At 44.2% G+C, this 19,737-nt stretch overlaps 1 protein-coding gene across 2 annotated transcripts; it reads right to left on the bottom strand.

The window, feature by feature from the left end:
- Positions 1 to 2,090: 2,090 nt before the first annotated feature.
- Positions 2,091 to 18,452, bottom strand: UBE2V1 (ubiquitin conjugating enzyme E2 V1). Of its 2 annotated transcripts, none has more exons than XM_034067247.1 (4): positions 18,335 to 18,452; positions 7,568 to 7,716; positions 4,351 to 4,476; positions 2,091 to 3,957 (listed from the first exon to the last, which is right to left on the bottom strand). In XM_034067247.1, exons 1-4 carry the CDS (start codon positions 18,354 to 18,356, stop codon positions 3,811 to 3,813), a joined length of 444 nt encoding a protein of 147 aa, XP_033923138.1. In that variant the 5' UTR covers positions 18,357 to 18,452; the 3' UTR covers positions 2,091 to 3,810. The 2 variants fall into 2 exon arrangements, with proteins under 2 accessions (XP_033923138.1, XP_033923139.1); XM_034067248.1 differs by having other exon boundaries at positions 18,341 to 18,401.
- Between the last annotated feature and the right edge of the window lie 1,285 nt (positions 18,453 to 19,737).

Below are 19,737 nucleotides of genomic sequence, written 5' to 3'. Positions count from 1 at the left end.
GCTCAGAACCCATGATCACAGCCACATTCACTGGCTGCTCCTTCTGCTCTGCTCTGACCGGCTCCAGGGACACAGCAGCTGAAAACGCCTTTTGGGTTAAAAATCAGTTCCCTACTGGTACTGGAAGAAAGTTAATAAATCCAAAGCACTACAAGTTGTACAAAAAAGCAATACTTAAGCATTTACTCCCTACACACACAGAGCTGAATTACAACAAAGCAAGAAGCAAGCAATTAGTCTTTATTAACCATTAAAATCTCACTGCAGTGACGGTTTTCCCCGTAGCAAGTTAATGTTGTACAGTGAGAAAGTAACGATTATCAGCCTTTTAAAACTGAGCTGATTCAGGATAAGTGTGAAAAGTGGTTCCCACAAGAGGCCAATTCCCACATTTCAATGGAGCAGCATTTGCACCTTACTCAGAGCCAAGCCTTGCACAGCTTGCTAGCTCCCTCTACCGCCTCACACTACAGCCAGAGCCAAAACCTCTCACCACATCCCCAGGGAGCACTGGCAGGTGAGGAAGGGGTTTTACATCCAGTATATTTGGTGCAAGGATGGCCCTAGGACCCTCTGCAGGAACCGGGAAGGGCATCCGCATGGCCACCTCCTGCTCAAACCAGTCCCTGCCCCGAGCACTGCTCCAGCAGCACCTGCTCCAAGGAACAGCATCGATTTTAGGGCCAATCCACTCATTTATTATCCCTTCATATCCTTCTATCAAGAGACCCTGGTTCAAGACATAAACTGAGGGTCAGTGGGGATCAGCTTCCACTTTGGCTTTACACTGCTAGAGTGAGGATAAATACAGGTAAGACACAGTTTTTGTTTCCCCATCTCATTTCTGAAGCCCAAACAAGCAACTAAGCTGTGAGATGCCAGGTCTCTTCCACTACGCAGCTCTTGGGGCGCATACACTGGCAAAGCTACAATGCATAGATCCAATGAAGCTGACTCTTAGGGCTTTCCAGACCGCTCCTACATGGTTCAGAGCGAAGAGAGCTCGGGAGCATTGACATGTTCAAAGAGTGCAACTCCCAGATGAGAAAATTCGGAGTGAACCCCTCTGGTTTTCAGGTACCACCCTACTTCACATGGCAAATGTTAACACCACATGGCTCTTGCCAGCACAGCACAGCCCAGGTCAGAGGGGAATGCTCCAACCTGTACAACCTGCAGAGCAAACCGGACAGTTTCAAGGTTTAAAAACTGTTACTTGAGGTATGAAGGTCAAGGGAGGCCCCAAACATGCACCAACCAACTCCAAAACAGGGCAAGGGCACTTACAACAGCTCTGAAAAACAGAGATAATCGAGCAGCATGCTATAATTATCGAGCATTGTTCCAATTCCCGTTTAACATCTTCACATACCGAGCTATTTTAAATAAACACCCACACATGATGCTGACAAAGAATTAGTCTTCACAGATACCCTCCAAGCTACCAGAGGATTGAGAATTCCAGGCTAGAAGCCAGCAGCAAGTTTCACAAAGTTTCATAGAAGGTCATTCCCTTTTTCATTCCTAACCCAAGAAGAACCTTGTTCCACCACAACACCCAAGTGAATGCACGAGTACCTTCTGGCAACTCTCTGAAGCAGAGATGCTTTACACTTGGCAATGGCTGAAATCTCACAGCCCCGTTCCATATCCAGATTTGGAGAGGTCAGCTTTTTACACTTCACTGTTTGAGGGAAAAACAGGTAAAGTTTCAAGATGTGAAGCTCTCCTTGAACTTGACAGTGTTAACATGCAACCATGCGGGGATTTGATCTCCTCAGGACCACAGCACAGAAAGGTCACTGCAATGACAGAGCTACCTTCAGCCAGCACATGTATCTAGAAATTCACTTCAGCAGTTCCTCAAGCATCATGTAATGCTACCAACTGCCAAGTCTAGAGGAGTTTGAGGTTTAATCTAAGACTAAAGACTCTCCTTGGCACAGCAGCAGCAGCTGGATAAAGACAATTGCCTCTCACCACCAGTCTACATACTCTTAGCTAAACATGATCTGTAGGAAGATACTTCCAACAAATCAAGAATTCCATAAGGGATTAAAATTCTAAACATAAATACAATTAAAGCCTTCTAATATTAATGCACACTTTTTATTATATTAAAATCAGGCAATGGTCTGATACAATAAAAAGGCTGCTTATGGAATACTGTTATGTTAAACTTTAATTACAGAGGATGTTAAATCCTTACAACTAATATTTTCCTCAAAAGAGTTAATGGAAACATCAATTGTTCATTGACTTGATAGCTGCTGCTTTAAAATGTGTTCATTTTTCTCTTTTCCTTTTTTTTCCTGTTTTTTTGTTTTCTTTTCTTTTTTTACACAAACACTGAATTTGTTCATAGAACTCAGGACACACCAGGTTGGTTGTATGTAAGCTTGCATCCACATTTCAGCAGCTAGTGGTCCGAAACAGTAAACCAGAAAAGGCAGTGATTTGCCAGGATGCAAAGCCAATCAAGGTCCTCAATCTGCTGTACGCACCAGAATCTTCACTGAGGAGATTACTCTTCTAAGACTTACAGAATCCTAAGGAAATCTACCACTTATTTGATTTGTCTGTAGTTGTCACATCTTTAGAAGGGCCAAACATAAGTGCAATATTTTGTTAATTAACATTCTTGGTCAATCCAAAGCACCAAAATACAACTATTTGAGCTGGAGTGTGTTCAGAATCTCTGTGTGCAGAGTTTCCCCGTAACAGTTTGGCAGCAGCAGAAGGTTTCAGCAATCCTGGTAAATTACTGCTCTTTTCACCACGTCAAAAGCCTATCTAATAACATCAGCCGTGGCCAGCTTGGCGGTGTGGCAGCAGTGCTGGAGGGACAGGGGAAATCCAAGTTTGCGAGCAGAATAGATACTCTTGTTTCCCAGGCTGGTGAAGACTAAATTTGTTGCAAAACCAAAATGATAAGCAAGAGGGAACAGGTCAAGTTATTGCCCCAACGCTTACCCCTGCTGGCCAGGGGTGAGAAGAGTCACAAAGAGGGGCAAAAAGAAAGCAGCATCCCCACTAAAAAGAGGGGAAGAGGGAAGAGATTAAAAGAACCCTGAATCCCTCACCCAAAGCCCACATCATTGGTGAGAAGGACCAGGAAGAGAAATACAATCTATGCCTTGGCCAAAGGGAAGAAGGAAGCTTGCCCAGATCAGGGCATTTAAAAAAAACCCCAAAACAATAAAAACCCCAAAAACGACCACAGTCACATTCAGCCTTTACTAGAGATAGCACAAAGGGAGGGATGACTGAGGTTAGCACACATCCCCATTAGTAGTCCATAAAGCCCAGTGTAGTACTGGAAGCAAAAACCTTTGTGTCTACTCTAATAAATAGCCCTGAGCTTCGACTCTATTGCAAAAGACAGAAAAAAAACCCAAACCCCAGGCCAGACACACAGCAAGGTGATTGTGGGATGGATGCTTTCACAGTTACGTTAGATGTGCCACACTGGTCTTGACAGTAATAAATTTAAATAGACTTTTCCTGATACCAGAAGTTCAGCTATGTGGACAGTGGTTACACGACAGGATTATTTGTTATAGCACAACTTATATTTCAAATGAAAAAAAAAAAAAACAAAAAACCCCCAAAACCCAAAAAAAAACCCAAAACCAAAAAAAATTAGTATCATTTACAGTATCTCATGAAAAAACTTCCTTTGAATGGGAACTTCCTTTCCAGTATTTCTGAGGTCTACAAGATGCATCTAGAAAATTTACTACTGTGGAAAATGAAGACAGCTTAAATTGAATAAGGGGGGCATGGTTTTGTTTTTGTTTTGTTTTTTAATTAATTGCTGTAACATTGTCCTTCAGGTGGCTGAGGAAGTTTCATATTTTCTTTAGACATCATTAGACGCCGAAGCTCTTGCAGAACAACTTTGATACTATAAGAATTCTGCCATTTTGCTAGGACTGATATGGCTCTGGGGTCCACCTAAAATAGACAAAAAGATCATTCCTGTCAGAATTGAAATGTTTGATACACTTAAACCACCCCAAACCCTCCAACTAAAGAGCTTCTAAGAAACCTGAGTGGGAGAAACCAAAGCAAGCAGAAGCAAGCAAGCAGTTTGCTAGAAGCATAATAAATCCCTGCATGATGCAACTACTTGTGAACTGCAAAAGGGCAGGAAAAGTCAATTCCACGTTTTGATTTCAGAACACACTTGGCTTGTCCACTTCCCTCCTACCCCCTTTTCCTTCTCCTCAAGGCAAATGGCACCAACAAGCAGTAAACAGTTAAGCAAGTTTTAAGCATAAAACAAAAGCATTAACTGGAAGATGCACACAAAAACCATGTTAAAATGAGTAAAACCAAAAAACTTACCACTCCATTAGAACTATTTACTCCATTCATATTAATTTTTGTTACAAATCTTACAAATGGAGGTGCTTCTGGATACTTAGGCCCACATTCTATTTTAAGGCTGTATATTCTGTTTTCATAAATCGTCTGAGGGGAGAAGAAAGGGAGGAAAACAATTACGTGAGGCAGTTCAGTAAACATTTGGTTAAAACAGTGGTTACTTTAGGGACATGTTAACTACTTAACATGAGGGCAGCCACTTACATATTGTGCTGGCTACCTCTGGTTTGGGTTCATTTTCTAATATTCAGAGTATCACAGAATGGTATCAAATATTATCTCTTCAGGGTAATAAATTCTACTGGTCTTTTAAACATCCAATTTTCATATAAGAAATGAAACCGGCATTGCTTCCCATTCACCAACTGAAGTGATTCTTTTAATCATCATATATAGCACAGATACTCACTTTTCAGCTAATCTTTATAAAGCAGCTTTGTCTTCCCAGTTTACTAACCAGACTCTCTTCCTTGAAATTGAAGCCATAGCTTTAACAGTTAGGCAACTATCTCTAGCCTGCCCTAGAACTGCACTTGAAAAATACTCCTTGGTCATAAACCAACCTGCTGGTTCTCAGAAAGGGGAATCCCTCCCATTGCAAAGTACATCCCGATCCCAAACAGTATTATCACTGTCTCAACAGCAGTAACACTTCACAGCTATTAGAAACCCTGGATCAAGAGTTCTTAACTAACAAAACAATGGATACAGATGAGAGACTACAAGGCTACCTTGAATCTTCAATATTTAAAAGTCATTAAAAGAAACAACAGTTAAGGTTATTCTGCATTCTGAGAGTAACTCATTATGATGTGCTGAGCCAGTGCTGCCGGCCACAGAGCTCCAGCTAAGCTGGGCAATGCAGGAAGTTGGCAGCAGCATACAGCAGCAAAAGGATCATCATGGGGAAGTTTACACCCTGAATATTTTAATATTTCCCTTAATATTAATGAGTATTTTGATGCAAAACACTACCAAAACCTTAAGAACTGACTTCCTGACTCAGTTGTCTCTCAAGTGTGCAGACAAAGGGGCTTCCAACCAGCACTGGCCAGTGCTGGCTGGCACCAGTACCTCTTGGTCACTCCCCCAGCACCTCAGCCAGCCAGCCTTTCAGATGCCAGCCAAGGCAGGGACAAACTGAGTGCTGTGACAAAGTTCTGGGGGGAAAAAGTCATCTGTCAGCTCTGCTCAGGTCTGCTGAGCCCCTGAGTGTGCCTGGTCCACAGAGTAACTAAGAGGCCAGAGGTTCGTGCAGGTTTTTAGGGTTTTTGCCAATAACCACACGACATGCGGACTGGTGAATGGAAACCCTGGCCTGTGCACATGTCCATAGCCAATATAAAATACGTGAAGATAAAGCTGAAGTTGTGACAGTGCCACTGTTTTTAAATAGCTTGTATAAACAAGATGAATCACTGGCTGTGAAGCTATCTGCACAAAGTCTGGGAAGGAGAAGGATGCTTCCATGTATGGTAGCAGGGATATGCAGAGCAGCAGCATGTATCTAACTCTGCACCACGATTCATTTTTCCCTCTGGGATGCCCACGATAAGACTCTTCCACCTGCTTCGAGCGTGACTGCTTTCTACCCAGAAGGAAATAGGATTTTCATTTTTATTCCCCCATTGCCAGTATTCTCACATCCTAGTAAGAAAAAAAACATGGTAATAATATAACCAAGTAAGAACAGTACTGAAAGCAGGACAGCCACTTATCAAAACAAGAATGACTCAAATGTCCCAGAATCTCTCCCAGTACAGCCCATTGCCTTCAAGCAATAAGAAAGCATGATACATTTAGAAAAGATCTATGTCCATAAGTGTGTCAGAAGGACAAAAGAGGCACAGCTGAACCATCTTCCATGGTAGTCCTCTAGCCTTGGTTGGCAGCATGACATGAACTACATGGTTCTATCACTTCTGGTAAGTCAGCATATGTCTATTTGCACGCTGCAGTTTCTATTTAATTTTCTAAATTAGGTTTCAAGGTTGCTTAAATTCTCCATGAAGTGTATGCACACAGTGAGCTTTCTTCAGTCTTACTGCTCATTAACACTCTCCTAATGTTCTAGAATCAAATGCTGTTCTAGAAAATATCATAAACAAATGAAATGATCAAAAATGGGGAAATGTTAACAATGGCAGACAAAAAAGTAAACAACACTTCTGGATGGGAATACTGCATATGTAATGCCATTGTAATATGGATTCTTGTACAACCTCATGGTGCAGCAGAAAAGGCAACTGACAGAAGGGAAACACACAGGGCAGTAGCATGGTTAAAGATCTGCAAAGGTTTCCTGATAACAGACAGAGAACACTGGAATTACTGGGAAATGAAACTGAGGCCAGATACAGAAGACAACATCTGCTACTGCAGGAAGGAGAATCAGCTACTTGCACTACATGGCAAGGATATTAAAGACACAGAACAGAGGTATACAATGAAACTGGAGAAAACAGGCAAGTTTTGGGTTTAGAATACATGCATACATACAAAGCACAATAAGTCCTCAAGTTCACTACCAGAGTGGAGACCCACAGTTTAGTAGGGTTTGAGGGGAATAGAGAGTGAGAACACAACAATACCACCACAAAGACGAGTAGCATTGTAAGAAACTACATTGGGAAAGAACATTCAGAGAAGAAATTAAATTCATTAAAATTTGAGTTTCCCAAGTTAGCTGAAACTCTGCAAGAGCAAGTCAGTACTGCTGCAATAAAAACCAACCCATGAACTCAACAAGAAACAGCAGAAAGACTAGCAGTACTGGACAAAACATCCACGTTTTACCTACATTAGCTCCATATGTAATCTCACTAGCCGAAGGATTTTAAACCTTGCTGTCTGTATTCAAGAGTACAGGATACTAGAATCCTGGAATCTCAAAAGTTATGTCTTAATGAATCTGTAAATATAAAGCAGACATGTAACAGAACTAACCAGAGAAAGGTATTAAAAATATTCCAAATTAAAAGCACAAGACACAGAGATATATGAACCCTATTATCATATGGAACTTGAACCTTCAACATAAATCACTTGCTACAGTGGTCTTTTTTCCACTCACTTGTGTTTCCTTTGTTTTCTACTCCAGTGGTTAGATTAAGGGAAGAAAAGGGAGAAGAGAAATAAGAGTAACAGTACTACTTTAATAGTTAAGCACATAACTTACTCTTGGAGGTCCAATAATCATTCCTGTCCATCTTGTAAGTGTCATGTCTTCGTCATCTTCAAGGCCCCAGCTAACTGTTCCATCACCTACTCCTTTCTGACCTTCTTCAAGTTCTTCCAACAGACGAAAATTACGAGGAACTTTTACTCCTGAAAAACATCAGAAAAATATTTTGAATTGAGAAATCCAGTAAAGAAATAAAACCAAAAGCAATTGCCCTGATACTTTTGGTCATTCTACAGCAAACATTTTGGGTAAATCCATAAAAAAGCACCTGTTTTTCAATGACAACATTTCAACACTATGAAAAGGATATCCTCATAATTAGCTTGGATTTTACAAGCAAAATAAGGTACTCACAATTAAACACACTAGAAGGATGACAGGCCAGATACTGGGGCAGGCAGCAAAATTACAGGAAATGTCTGTCCATTCAGAGATACATACAGTATCACAGAGCTCTAATTAGCACTTGTCTGTATGATTTATAGCACAAAAACTTAGGAGATGCTGCAAAATGAGAGGCTCAACAGCACCCAACTTACTCAGAGCTTTTAAAATACCATTCAAGGCAAATAAAACTCCAAACAGTAGTTAGTCTGAAGTTAATTTAAGTGGGCTTTGTCAGTAGCAACAGCATTCTTTGTACTCATGACCTCCACCACCAAGGAATTTCTTCTGCACTTCTTAGATGTTGGCACATTTATCCTCAAAACACACAGCAGAAGAGAAAATGTTCTTATTCCTATCACATTAATGGAAAACAATGGCATAGAGAGCTTATGACATATCCAAGCTCACACACTAAGTCTGCAGCAAAAAAGCATCTTGAACCCAGGCCAGAGGGGACTTAATATTACTCATTCTTCTTCAAGGTATCTGTAGCTCAGTCATCACAAAACATGAATGCAGCCTAGGCCATCACTCCTCCTTTGTATTAGGTTTGTGTGGCAAGGTTTTGGTAGCAGGGGTGGCTACAGGGGTAGCTTCTGTGAGAAGAAAGCCACCTCTTGTGCCTAAGAGAAGCCGCTCCTGCATCTGACAGAGCCAATGCCAGCCGCCTCCAAGACAGACCTGCTGCTGGCTAATGCTGAGCCCATCAGCAACAGTGACAGCACCTCTGGCATAGTTAAGAAGGGATAAAAAATGCCCTGTGTAACACCAGCAGCAGAGAGGAGTGAGAGTACGTGAGAAAAACAAGTCTGCAGACTCCAAGGTCAGTGAAGGAGGGAGGAGATGTTCCAACTGCCAGAGCAGATTCCCCTGCAGCCTGTGGTGCAGGGCACAGTGAGTGCCCCTGCAGCCCATGGAGGCCCATGGTGGAGCAAATCTCCACCTACAGCACAGGAGCAGAGGGATACCCTTAGAGGCTGTGACCTCATGGGAAGCCCATGCTGGAGCAGGCTCCTGTGGGGAGAGGAACTCAAACTGGATCAGGTTTGTTGCAGGACTGGTGACCCCATGGGGGACCCATGCTGGAGCAGTCTGTTCCTGAAGGACTACATCCAGTGGAAGTTGGCCATTTTGATACGCACATCTAACACAACATGTCAAGAATATCCCAGGGAAGCATGATTCAGTAACACAACTGTATGAAGAGAAACCTGAAGTCCAAAAAGTGACACCAGAAGAGGCCAGACCTGCACTGGCTATACCACACCACACGTCTGGGGGCTGCAGAGCACAACTCAAACACAACTCCATGCCAAATCTGCATCTTCAACTCCCAGCGAGACCGCACTGTTACCATGGCTGCTGTGTAATACCAATCTTTGGCTGCAAAAGGAAATGAGTCAGTTGGGGCTGGTGAAGCCATCCCCATAAGATTAACCAAGCCCCAAACCATCAGTGGTAAGATGACCTCTTGGGAATCACTGTTAATGTTTAAGCAGGGTAATCCCTGCTTAAAAAGCTCCTGCATCTCCCCTCTCAGCAAGTCTTAAAAGTATGCAGTGTGTATTTTGTGTACCTCAGGCACATGAAGATTCAAGTACGCAGCTCATGCCTGAATCATGATTAGCCACCCCATTTTTACCTACATTCCCAAAGCTCTCCATGCTGTAGCTAGAGGAAACAGAGAAGAGAGCAGTCTACCTCCAACAGAGGGAACAACAGAAACAGCTGGAGTGTGCGTTGAAGGACAAGGTTCCACCTTTACTTACACACACAACCTATTTTACTACTGCAGCAGTGGATGCATGGGAGCACTGGTGATGGAGAATGACTCACTGCTGCGATGCCTGGAGCTGCTGTCTGGGTTTCAGCCCTGCCCGCTGGCACCCAGGGAAAGAAACAGCCAGCTAAGGACGACAACGGAGATACAAAAGATCCTTTTGGAGGGTGAACTCCACCCTTGGGTCTGACACAGCGCTCTTCAACAATGCAGGTGATGCCGCAAAGGAAACTGTTGTGGTTATTATTAGAAACCCAACCTGAGCCTCTCCCCACTTACAGATGCAATAAGCTGAAGCCAGCAAAAGACCTGCCTTGAATGTGCCATGTTACCAAAAAATGCTCTCTGTGGACCACAATATCATGATGCTTAACAAACATCCTCTTGGTCTCTGTGCTTCAGCGCTTGATAATACCACTCCATATTTACCAGTGGTTCAAAGATAATTTACTGATATTTACTTAGACCAAAGCAAATAACCCGGGAGGAATCAGCTTTATGGTAAGCACACACAGGCCACACATTAAAGGAGGCAAAAACCCCATTGCCTGCCCATCCTCCCTCTGAGCATCATGCACCCTGTTCAGAGTGAGGCAGAAATCCCATGTGAAGAAAATTAAGTGATCATGTAATTACAAATGACATTGTCACGTATATATTTGAGAAGGCCACAAGCAAGGTTGAAAGGCAGCTTTAATTGTGACATTTGCTAACCAGAGCTCAGCTTGGCTTTACAACCTTACAGGAAGAGAAGGCCACTTTTATTTCTGAGCCCTCCACAGATCCAGCTGCTCTGATTCAGCATGAATCAGAGCCACAAGAGTCAAACAGGATGGTAGAGTTCTGACAAGGCTGAGGTCTACAGGGAGCTAGCTAGTCACATCGTGCACACAGAAAAAGTTAACATAAATTACTCCTACTTTCACAGTGACTGCTCACTTGTGAGCACTACAGGAGCATGAGTGGCAAAAGGAGGTGCCAAAAGAGAAGTATATAATATTAAAGATATTATGCACTTCACAGAAAATAAAATTATCATGGGAGATGACTTGTTACTTTACAACAAACCATCTTGTCCAACAGCATCACTGACTTCTAAAATGTTCTATCCCTGTGCTAAAGCTCAGAGATGCAACAGAAGCACCTCAGCCACTACAGAAGGCAAGTTCAGAGTCAAATCAATGACAGTAATTCAGCTCCTCTCTGACACTTTCTCAGGAGATTAAAAAGGAATAAAAACAAATCTACATGTAAAAGACTATGGCCATACAATCACAAATGCTTTATATTATTTCCAAATAACCTGCCCTTAAGGAAGGCAAAGTAAAAGACCAGATTCACCCTTCTGTCAGCCTGGAAAGATGCATGAAGTCATTAAGCCAACCTCATCTCCTCTTCACATGCAATGGCCTGCAATGGTCAGCTACCACATCCCACTGGGACCCCAACCCCAGAAACCACACAAGCTTTATCATTTGTGGTTGCATGCAAATGTATCCCCATTGATGTTCACTCTCCACCAAGATTCCTAGAAAGTGACCTGTTCTAGGCATACACAGTATTTGGGAAATGCTTTCTATGGCTAAACCATGGCAGATTCAGAGCTGGGAGATGTCCTGCACCAGCTGATACAACCATGAGTCAACTACATGTCATCTTCCCACCCTCCAGTAAATACCTTGCATAATCTTTTCAGCGTAGCAATGGAGACTTTCAAGGCAGTAACCTAACCAACCTGTTTTTCTAAGGGTCCTTCATTTAACACAAGAAAACCTAAATAAAGTAGGAGGCAATTAAAAAGTAATCAGTTTGTTAAAAGTACATTGTTATGCATTTTAATTTAGCCTTTGCTACAGCTCAAGAAGACTCTCAAATAGCAGTTTCATTTGAAACACAGTAATATCTAGAAAATTGTTTCACATGCAGCTTGCTTGACCACAGAAAAACACTCGCAGAAATGGAACTGAAAATGCATTTCCAAGCAAAAGGAGGTATTTACTATTAATTGCAACAGCAAACCTATGAAATTTAAATAACTGTACTGACAAGGTAAGATCTCCAATGACACAGGTTTGTGCAGTCTTTCTGAAAGCTCACCTTTTAGTAAAGGTACATTTGTGAAGCCTCAACCCTGCACACTAGTTCACCAGTTACAAAAAGTTCATTAACTATTTCTATGGAAAACCAGAGAACAAAACTAAACCACACAGTGGGTTTCCCAGAAAGCGAGGATGTGTACTTTACAGAGTTCAAAGTTCCACTTAAGAAGCTGTTAGGTTTTGCATGACATCCTCTTCAGCCTTCAAACAGAATCAGAACCTTCTGTTTTCACCTAATACCAGTGCTGCCAGGCAAGACCAGTAATGACGAGCCTTCGCTACCACAACTCCTCACAACCCAGTTGCTTACTAAGCGGTGAGCTGCAAGACTGAGACAGCAAGCTGAAATGAGGACATGAGGAATTTGACTGTGTCCTGTCAATCGCAGAAAGGAAAGTTCTGTACTTGGAAAGAACAGAATTATTCCTGGAAGACAGTTAAATGCCAGCGTGGATTCTTAAAGCCCTTAAAGCACACTCAGATTTACTTCACATCACAGCACTACTAAAGATACACAACTGAATGTGTCTTACGAATAGTTTACCAGCCTGAGGTTTTTCCCATCTTGAATCTACATCCATGTGAAGTATATAATTTGTTTTTAACAAGTTACAATCAACACTTTGTGACAGACTATACTTTTTAATCTTCCATTTTCCCCAGTTATAGAGCAGAAGCAATTCCACATTCACAGAAACCGTAACAAGCTGAACACAGCACAGTGAAGCAATGTGGACAACGTGCCTCCGAGTGTAGATCCTCTACTTGAAACATTTTCATCAATGTCTGTATAACAAAAAATACACCTCAAAAACTTCAGGAATACATTTCTCTTTCCTTTCTAACGTGAAATCAAGTTATAAGCATTTCTCTTCAGGATTAAAGGACAAATACACGGCCCAGCAAAGCACACAGAAAGTGCACTTCACTCATTAGGGGCTCTAAGGAGGGGAACCCTCATTTTGCTGAAGATTTCTTGACATCTTCAGTGGTAACAGGCAACTTATCAAAATGCCCTTTCAGGCCAATTTTAGCTGCTTCTGTACTAGCTCCCAATTTACAGTAACTCAAGTGAACTGAAATCCAATCGCTTTTAACACCTCTGTTGCTTAATAAGTTAAAGCCCCTTCCATTGCTTGTTTTTTGTATATCTGATATTAAGCCTTAATTACATCTTTTCCATATTTCTCACCTTTTTGCAGAGACTGCAACTACTGAAAATTTGACAGCTTACCCCTGCAGCACTGCCACTGTAAAGAAATAAGAAAATCATTCCCCATCCAGTGGTATAGAAGGTTTCTGAACTGACAGAATATTTAGAACTGAATAAAAGGCTTTTAGCAACTGCGGCAGAAACTTTCAGGAGACAGGAACTTCAGATTTCTTGCATCATCTTTATAGTCACGATTTCTATTCTGATAACACAGACAGGTACTGAGTTGTTGTGCAGATCCAAAATAGCTTCCTGAGCACTTGAAACAAACTGAAGTGTTTTCTGTTGTGTAAGCTAGAGAACTGGTTCTGTCTTTCAACACTTTACGCACTTTACTTGGAAAGAGATCATGTTAAAACATTTGTCTGAGGCATACTGGCAGCATCACTGAGGTCTGGAGCCAAATACATCTTGTCAGATGCAGAAGAGTTAAAATCAGTTGCATTCCGTGGCTTGTATCACAGGTGAAAAGCAAAACATTACCAGCTCAGCTAGAAGTTTACTCCAGAAAATAAGTCACCTTGAACTAACATCCTGGACAAAATCTTTACACAAAATCTCAAGAGGGAAAACCCCACCATCTCCTCTTGGCATTGTGAAAAGAAAGGGATGTCACTGACTGAGAGCCGAGCACTCTCTTCCAGCTGCCTCTTCTATCAAAAAGTACTGCTAAGTTTTCTTACACTCACACCACCCACCAAGAGGCGAGTGCAGGAGTAGGCTCACTGATTCAGAGACAGGCTTTGAAGATCAAGATGCCACACTGACAGACTAAGGCAGTGTTACCTGCTCAGTACAGTTTTAACAGCAGAGGTAAGAACAGGCAGGCGGAGGCAGGATGCACACTGCTGGGCTTTGCTTTTGGGCCAGGCCCAGATCAGACCTGGGAGGAAAGCACACAAACTCATCAGTAGGTACAGAGTAATTCCAGCTTGACTTGCAATAGCTGAAAAACATCCTCACAACCTGACAATCCCAACCTTCACACACCTTATCTGCCAGTATTACAGCTTCTATGATTTTAAGCTACTTACATATTTAATACAATAACAAATCATTCTAAATTCTCAGCCAGAATGGTGTTTTTCAAGTATGTTATGTAACTTATATCATTATATATTAAAAGATCCAACTGAGTATCTTTGTAAATCTTAAACTATTTACATTTTTATTTAATCTGCTGCATCCTTCCATTACAATACTCAAGGAAGCTTTCAATCTTTAACACCTGCTATTTCCTGTGCTCTTACAGTCTATCTCATTTAAGAAGGCATAATTTATCTTCCTATTTTCTCTTCAATTACTTTTTCCCTACCCTTGAGTATTTTACTTACAGACTTAGAAAGTACTCAGTGGCTGGCAATATTTATTTTGAGATAACAGTGACTGTTGTTTGCAGTGCCCTCCAAAGGAGACATCACAGTCCATTTGCAGAGGCAGGTACACCTTCCATACCCTTCAATATGCAGTTTCTTCCTCATGGTAATGTTGCATTTGCTTTTTGGAAGCATAGATGTGAGCTCACAGTAATGTTATGGGTCCCTCAACAACTATAAATGTATACTTTTAATACACTGTACTAAAACTGAGCTGTGCTGTTCTCTCCGTTAGGAATATTAAGATACATGTATTCACACTATCGTGACTGTACACCTAATGAATCACCCTTCTGTAGTTCTTCACATTCCTCTGATTTTGCCTAACTTGTTTCTGGGGATATCATTTTACTGCTCAGTGCATCCAGCCTGTTGGTAAGCACAGTATCTACCATAGCCCTGCAGGAGATCCCCTAAACAGACCTGTGAGAGAAAAGTGGGTTGAAAGAAATCATTAAACCTTTCCAGGATGAAAGTTAGAGAAACAGGACTCCACAGGCCAGCATGGTCAGGATCTGACCTACCGTAATATTACAGTATGCAGGACAGCAACGTGGAACAAGCTCCTGTAGGCTAACTACAACACAGACTCCACACAGCTCAACTTTCCTGTAGGGCCATGGGGTGCATGAGCCTCTGAGCCCTGGATCTCTCAGGTAGATCACCTCTGGTACCAGAGCCAGCTGAGTGCTTCTGCATGACACTTCAGTCTGAAGGATGGATAGACATAAACTTACAGTTTGAGTGTTCGTAGTCTCACATGAAGGGCCTTATTAGGAAGATTAAAGTCAACCCTTTCTTTTTATCAATATATCAATTGTATGTGTGGAAATCACACATCATCAGCAATACAGAATTCTCTGTAAAAGTTTTGTCTGGATAGTTAATATTCTTCCTAGTAGCTGTGCTGTGTTTTGGCTATAGTCTAAGAATAATGCTGATAACACACTGATGTTTTAGTTCTTGCTAAATAGCACTCACCCTGATCAAGGACTTTTCAGTCTCATGCTCTGCCAGTGAGGAGGGGCACAAGAAGATGGAGGGAGCACAGCCAGGACCTGAACTAGCCAAAAGGGTATTCCATATCACAGAACATCATGCTTAGTATATTAAGTGGGGGGAGCTAGCCAGGAGGGGCTGATCATTGCTCAGGGACAGGCTGGGCATTGGTCAGCAGGTGTGAGGAGCTGTACTGTGCTTTGCTGTTGTTTGTTAGCTGGCTGGGTTTTCTGTTTCTCTGTTATTTCCCTTTTCATTATTATTATCGTGGTTAGTATTAGTATATTATATTTTAATTATTAAACTGTTCTTATATCAAACCATGGGTTTTACCTTCTTCCTGATTCTGCTCCCCATCCCACTGCTGGGGGGCAACTGATGCTGCTGGACCCTGCATCATAACATTTCTTCCAGGCGAGGGTTGGTTTTTCTTCTGTTAATTATTTCTATCTGTTTATTAGATACAAATATCTGGCTTTCTTGTCTGATTCTCAGCACCAGCCCTATGACCTCCTTAAGTTGCATAGACATTTGTTACTGTTTCTTCCTCTGGGGCAGTAGCTGCTCTTAAACACAGACTCATTCTCCATCCTCAACCTCTGTTTAGGCTCCTTTGCTGAACTCATGGTATCAAATATATTCAAGTGGTTATTACCCGCAACTATGAATAAATCAAGGTTCCATGAAACAAGCATTAGCAAAATCTATTTTACATCTGAGTAAACACACTACTAAGCTATTTGCCCACAGAGAAGTGAACAGTGCTGGAGAACAAGGTGGTGTTATTTGTATGTGGTGGCTCTATTTGTATGTGTTGGGCAATGCCTTCAGTGCAGTGTCAAGAGGGAACAGTACAAACTGCATTGCAGTGCCACCATCACCACCAGTAACTGGACACTATGTTGTTCTCTTAATCAGGAGAATCTCCATCACTTACTAATACAAGAAGAAAACCACTGCTGGTAAGGCAGCCCATGATTTACAGCCAGACAAGGCGCGAAGGCTCAGTGTAAGATACTGATCTGTACCTGAAGGTTCCCCCAGACTGAACTGGGGGTTTACTGCAAAAGTTCAGTTACTGCAACATGTTTGTTAAGTCACAACTGATTTATTCTCCACCCCAATCTCCTCAGCAGCAGTTAAACACCCAGGATCTCATGAGTAGCTGAATGGCAGCGCTTGTCAGATGCCCACACCACAGACACAAGACACCGATGCCCCTACCCACATCTGCCTGGCTGTGTAGTGTTTCACACTTTCAGCACTGAAGAGACAGCTTTCAGAAATCCCTGCAGTAGTAGGAAGCAATCCAAAAGACACCATGTGGCTAGCAGATGATGGTGAATGGCAGCTTATCACAAAAACCACTGGCTGCAAAAGAAAAGCTGCGCACTAGCTTTGGGCTTCACCACCACAGTCCAAGCCCCTTTCCACACATACCCCTCCATGAGCGCTCAGACAACTAATCCACGAAGCTGCACTGGCTTAAAAAACAGAACACTTGCCTTGTTCCTCCAGCCAAACACAAACTGAAAAGTCAGCAGCTTGAGAGGATTATTGGGAAAGCATGGCAGCCAGAACAATGTGACACAGGAGGGGGAAGAAGGCTCCGCTACATTTGTTGTGTATTTTAATCAAGTGTTCCAACACCTTACCATCAGGTTACACTCAAACACAGAGCTGTGAAGCACAGTTCTGAGCACAGCATCCACTGCATTTTGCAGCCTGTATTCATAATCTTGATTACAAGTTATCTGCATTACAATGGTTATTCTTAAAAGTTGAAACTTGTCATCAATAGAGACCTATCTATTAAAAAAAGATATTTTTGTTATATCTCAAGAGAAATCTGGTGATTTCAAACTTGAGAGGAAGCAATTTTAACACAGGTATTACAGTGTCACATTGAAAACCCCATATGTACCTTATGAAAACAGGAAAATGAAACAGGCTAAAGAGAAGTGAAACTAATTTATTTAGTTCATTAAATGATGTCAGCAAAGAACCCCCCATTCAAGATCTATTGCAATATTTCTGTTTAATGTGTGATGCTAAGTGCAAAGACAGGATTTGTGTAACTATTCAAAGTGGGCGAGAAACAATTTTAAAGGCCAAAAGATATATATTGACTTCTGGAAGCACACACATCCTGACAAGGAAGTTCCATCCCTCTGATGTAACAGGAAGATGTTATTAGTGAATAAGGTTTTTAAAGCCGCTGATTTCACGCACGTAACTTAAGCACCGGCTCAGCGATCACAGCGAACAGGGAACCGGGGGCCAGCTCCGAGCACACAGAGCTCACCCGCAGGAAAGGAGCCAGCCCGGCGGCCCTGCGGTGCCGAGCCCAGGCTCAAGCCGCCGCGCCGTGCTCGCTCCGCGGCTCACAGGGCCCATGCCCGAACCGCAGGGCAGAGCCGAGGGCTGCGGGCCCGGGCGGGGGGTCCCTGCCCTGCCGCAGGACCCAGCGCGCAGCCCCAGCGCCACTTCCCGGAGCCAGCACACAGAGCACCGGGGCACGCTTCCCGCCGGGCCGGCTCCGCAGGCCCTCCCGGCCCCGGGCTGGACTCGCCCTCATAGGGGCCGCTCCCACCCCGAGGCCTCGGCAGCCCCCGGGGAGGCACCGGCCCGATAGCCGCGGGTTAGGAGCGGGGCCCGGCCCCACCACCGCGGCCAGGCACCAAACCCCTGCGGACCGCGCCCCTCGGGCCGGCTCCTCCGCCGCCGCCCTCGCCCCTTCCCCGGGCGCCTCCCGGCCTAGCGGCCGCCACCACCCCTTCGGCCCCGACAGGCCCAGCCGGGCCGCCCGCAGCCTGCCGCCCGCACGGCCCGGGGCTGCCCCGCAGCGAGGAGCGGCCCCGGCCGGTGCCCCCAGCCCGCGGCCCTACGGCCCCGCCGCCCGCTCACCCGCACCCGTGGTGGCCGCCATCTTGCGCCGCTGCCGCCGGAGCCCCGCCCCCTACCACACGTCAACGCAACGCGGGAAGTGCGGCTCCGCGGGCGCGACGCGGGCGGGCGCGCTAAGAGGAGGCCGCGGCGGGCGGGGCTAGAGAGTTGCACATTGAGCTCTGTGGTACAGGCAGGGAGCTTGCAGAGCTCTACCGCACGGGCGGGCGGGTGTGCCCCCCGGGGCCCGCCTCTGCCCGCTCCAGCGGGAAACCCTGGGGGAAGAAACCCCAGCGAGCCCCCAGGGGAGCTCTGAAACACCAGAGCACTCAAGCGTTGAACAGCCCATAAAATTCAATGCAATTAATATGGGTAATTTGCAAGCTATGCTCATTACAGCCGGAGCACAGCAGCGTTAGCTCTCCTACTGCTTTCAGATATTCATAGCCGCTTTGTAATACTCTGATGCTGCTCATGCATTTGCATCAGAACCTCATCCTGTGATGCTCAGCAAAGGGAGGCTGCAGGACACAGCCCAGCACTTTGAACCCGGAGCAGGGCAGTTCAGTTTGCTGCCCTCCAACACTGACAGACGTGCACCAGCCTCCGCTGCAGCTGTCTCAGCTCAGCTCTAGGGTGCGGTGTCAGGGCTACTGCACGGGGGGCACTTCCAGGGCATGGCGCAGCAGTGCAGACATGCAGGGGCCCAGAGAGCCTTCCCGTACAGTGGGAGACATGGACGCAACCACACACGCTGCCTCCTTGTGTCTCATACACAGCTATGAAAAACACCTTTTTGCCTAAAATAGAGAGTATGAATCCAGAAAAAAAACACCAGGAACATCAGGAAGAGGTACAGTGCTGCGTTTTAACCAGCAGCATATGTTCCACTTTCTCCGGTTAAAACAGGAGTAAGACTAGGGGGGGAAAAGGTAAAAAAGAAAAGAGGAGGAAAAGGAATTCTGCTTTGTCTTGCAACACCTGATCCAAAAACTGTGCCCGGAGACATCACAACAATTACAAAGCAAAACATTTTGCAGACCCCTTACGCTTGAAGTCATTTGCTCATTTAAGCCAGCTTTAACACACACAGCTGTCAGCAGCAATCAGAGGCAAGGTGCTGGCTGTATCAGATATGCTTTGAAGCTATTTCAATCCAGCAGCGCTTCCGTTGCCGGCTGGGTTTCATTTCATTCAGGCGGGACAGGGCTGAGCGCGGCAGCGGAAGGCATGCACAGAGCCGCTGGGTGGCACCCGAGCTCAGCAAACCTGGCCGGGCCATGGGGAGCAGCCCCGAGCACACCCCGGTAGCGATGGGGAGAGATGCTCGGTGTCGAGCAGACGGAGACCTCCTTGCTCCAAATGGGTATCAGTAGCTTTAAGGGGCAAGGTGAGTGACTGGTTTAACCCCCTACAAACCGCAG

This window comes from Melopsittacus undulatus, chromosome 10 (genome assembly GCF_012275295.1).
Source record: "Melopsittacus undulatus isolate bMelUnd1 chromosome 10, bMelUnd1.mat.Z, whole genome shotgun sequence".
Lineage (NCBI taxonomy): Eukaryota > Metazoa > Chordata > Aves > Psittaciformes > Psittaculidae > Melopsittacus > Melopsittacus undulatus.
The sequence above is the reverse complement of the archived record's forward strand: the minus strand, read 5'-3'. Positions and strand labels throughout refer to the sequence as shown.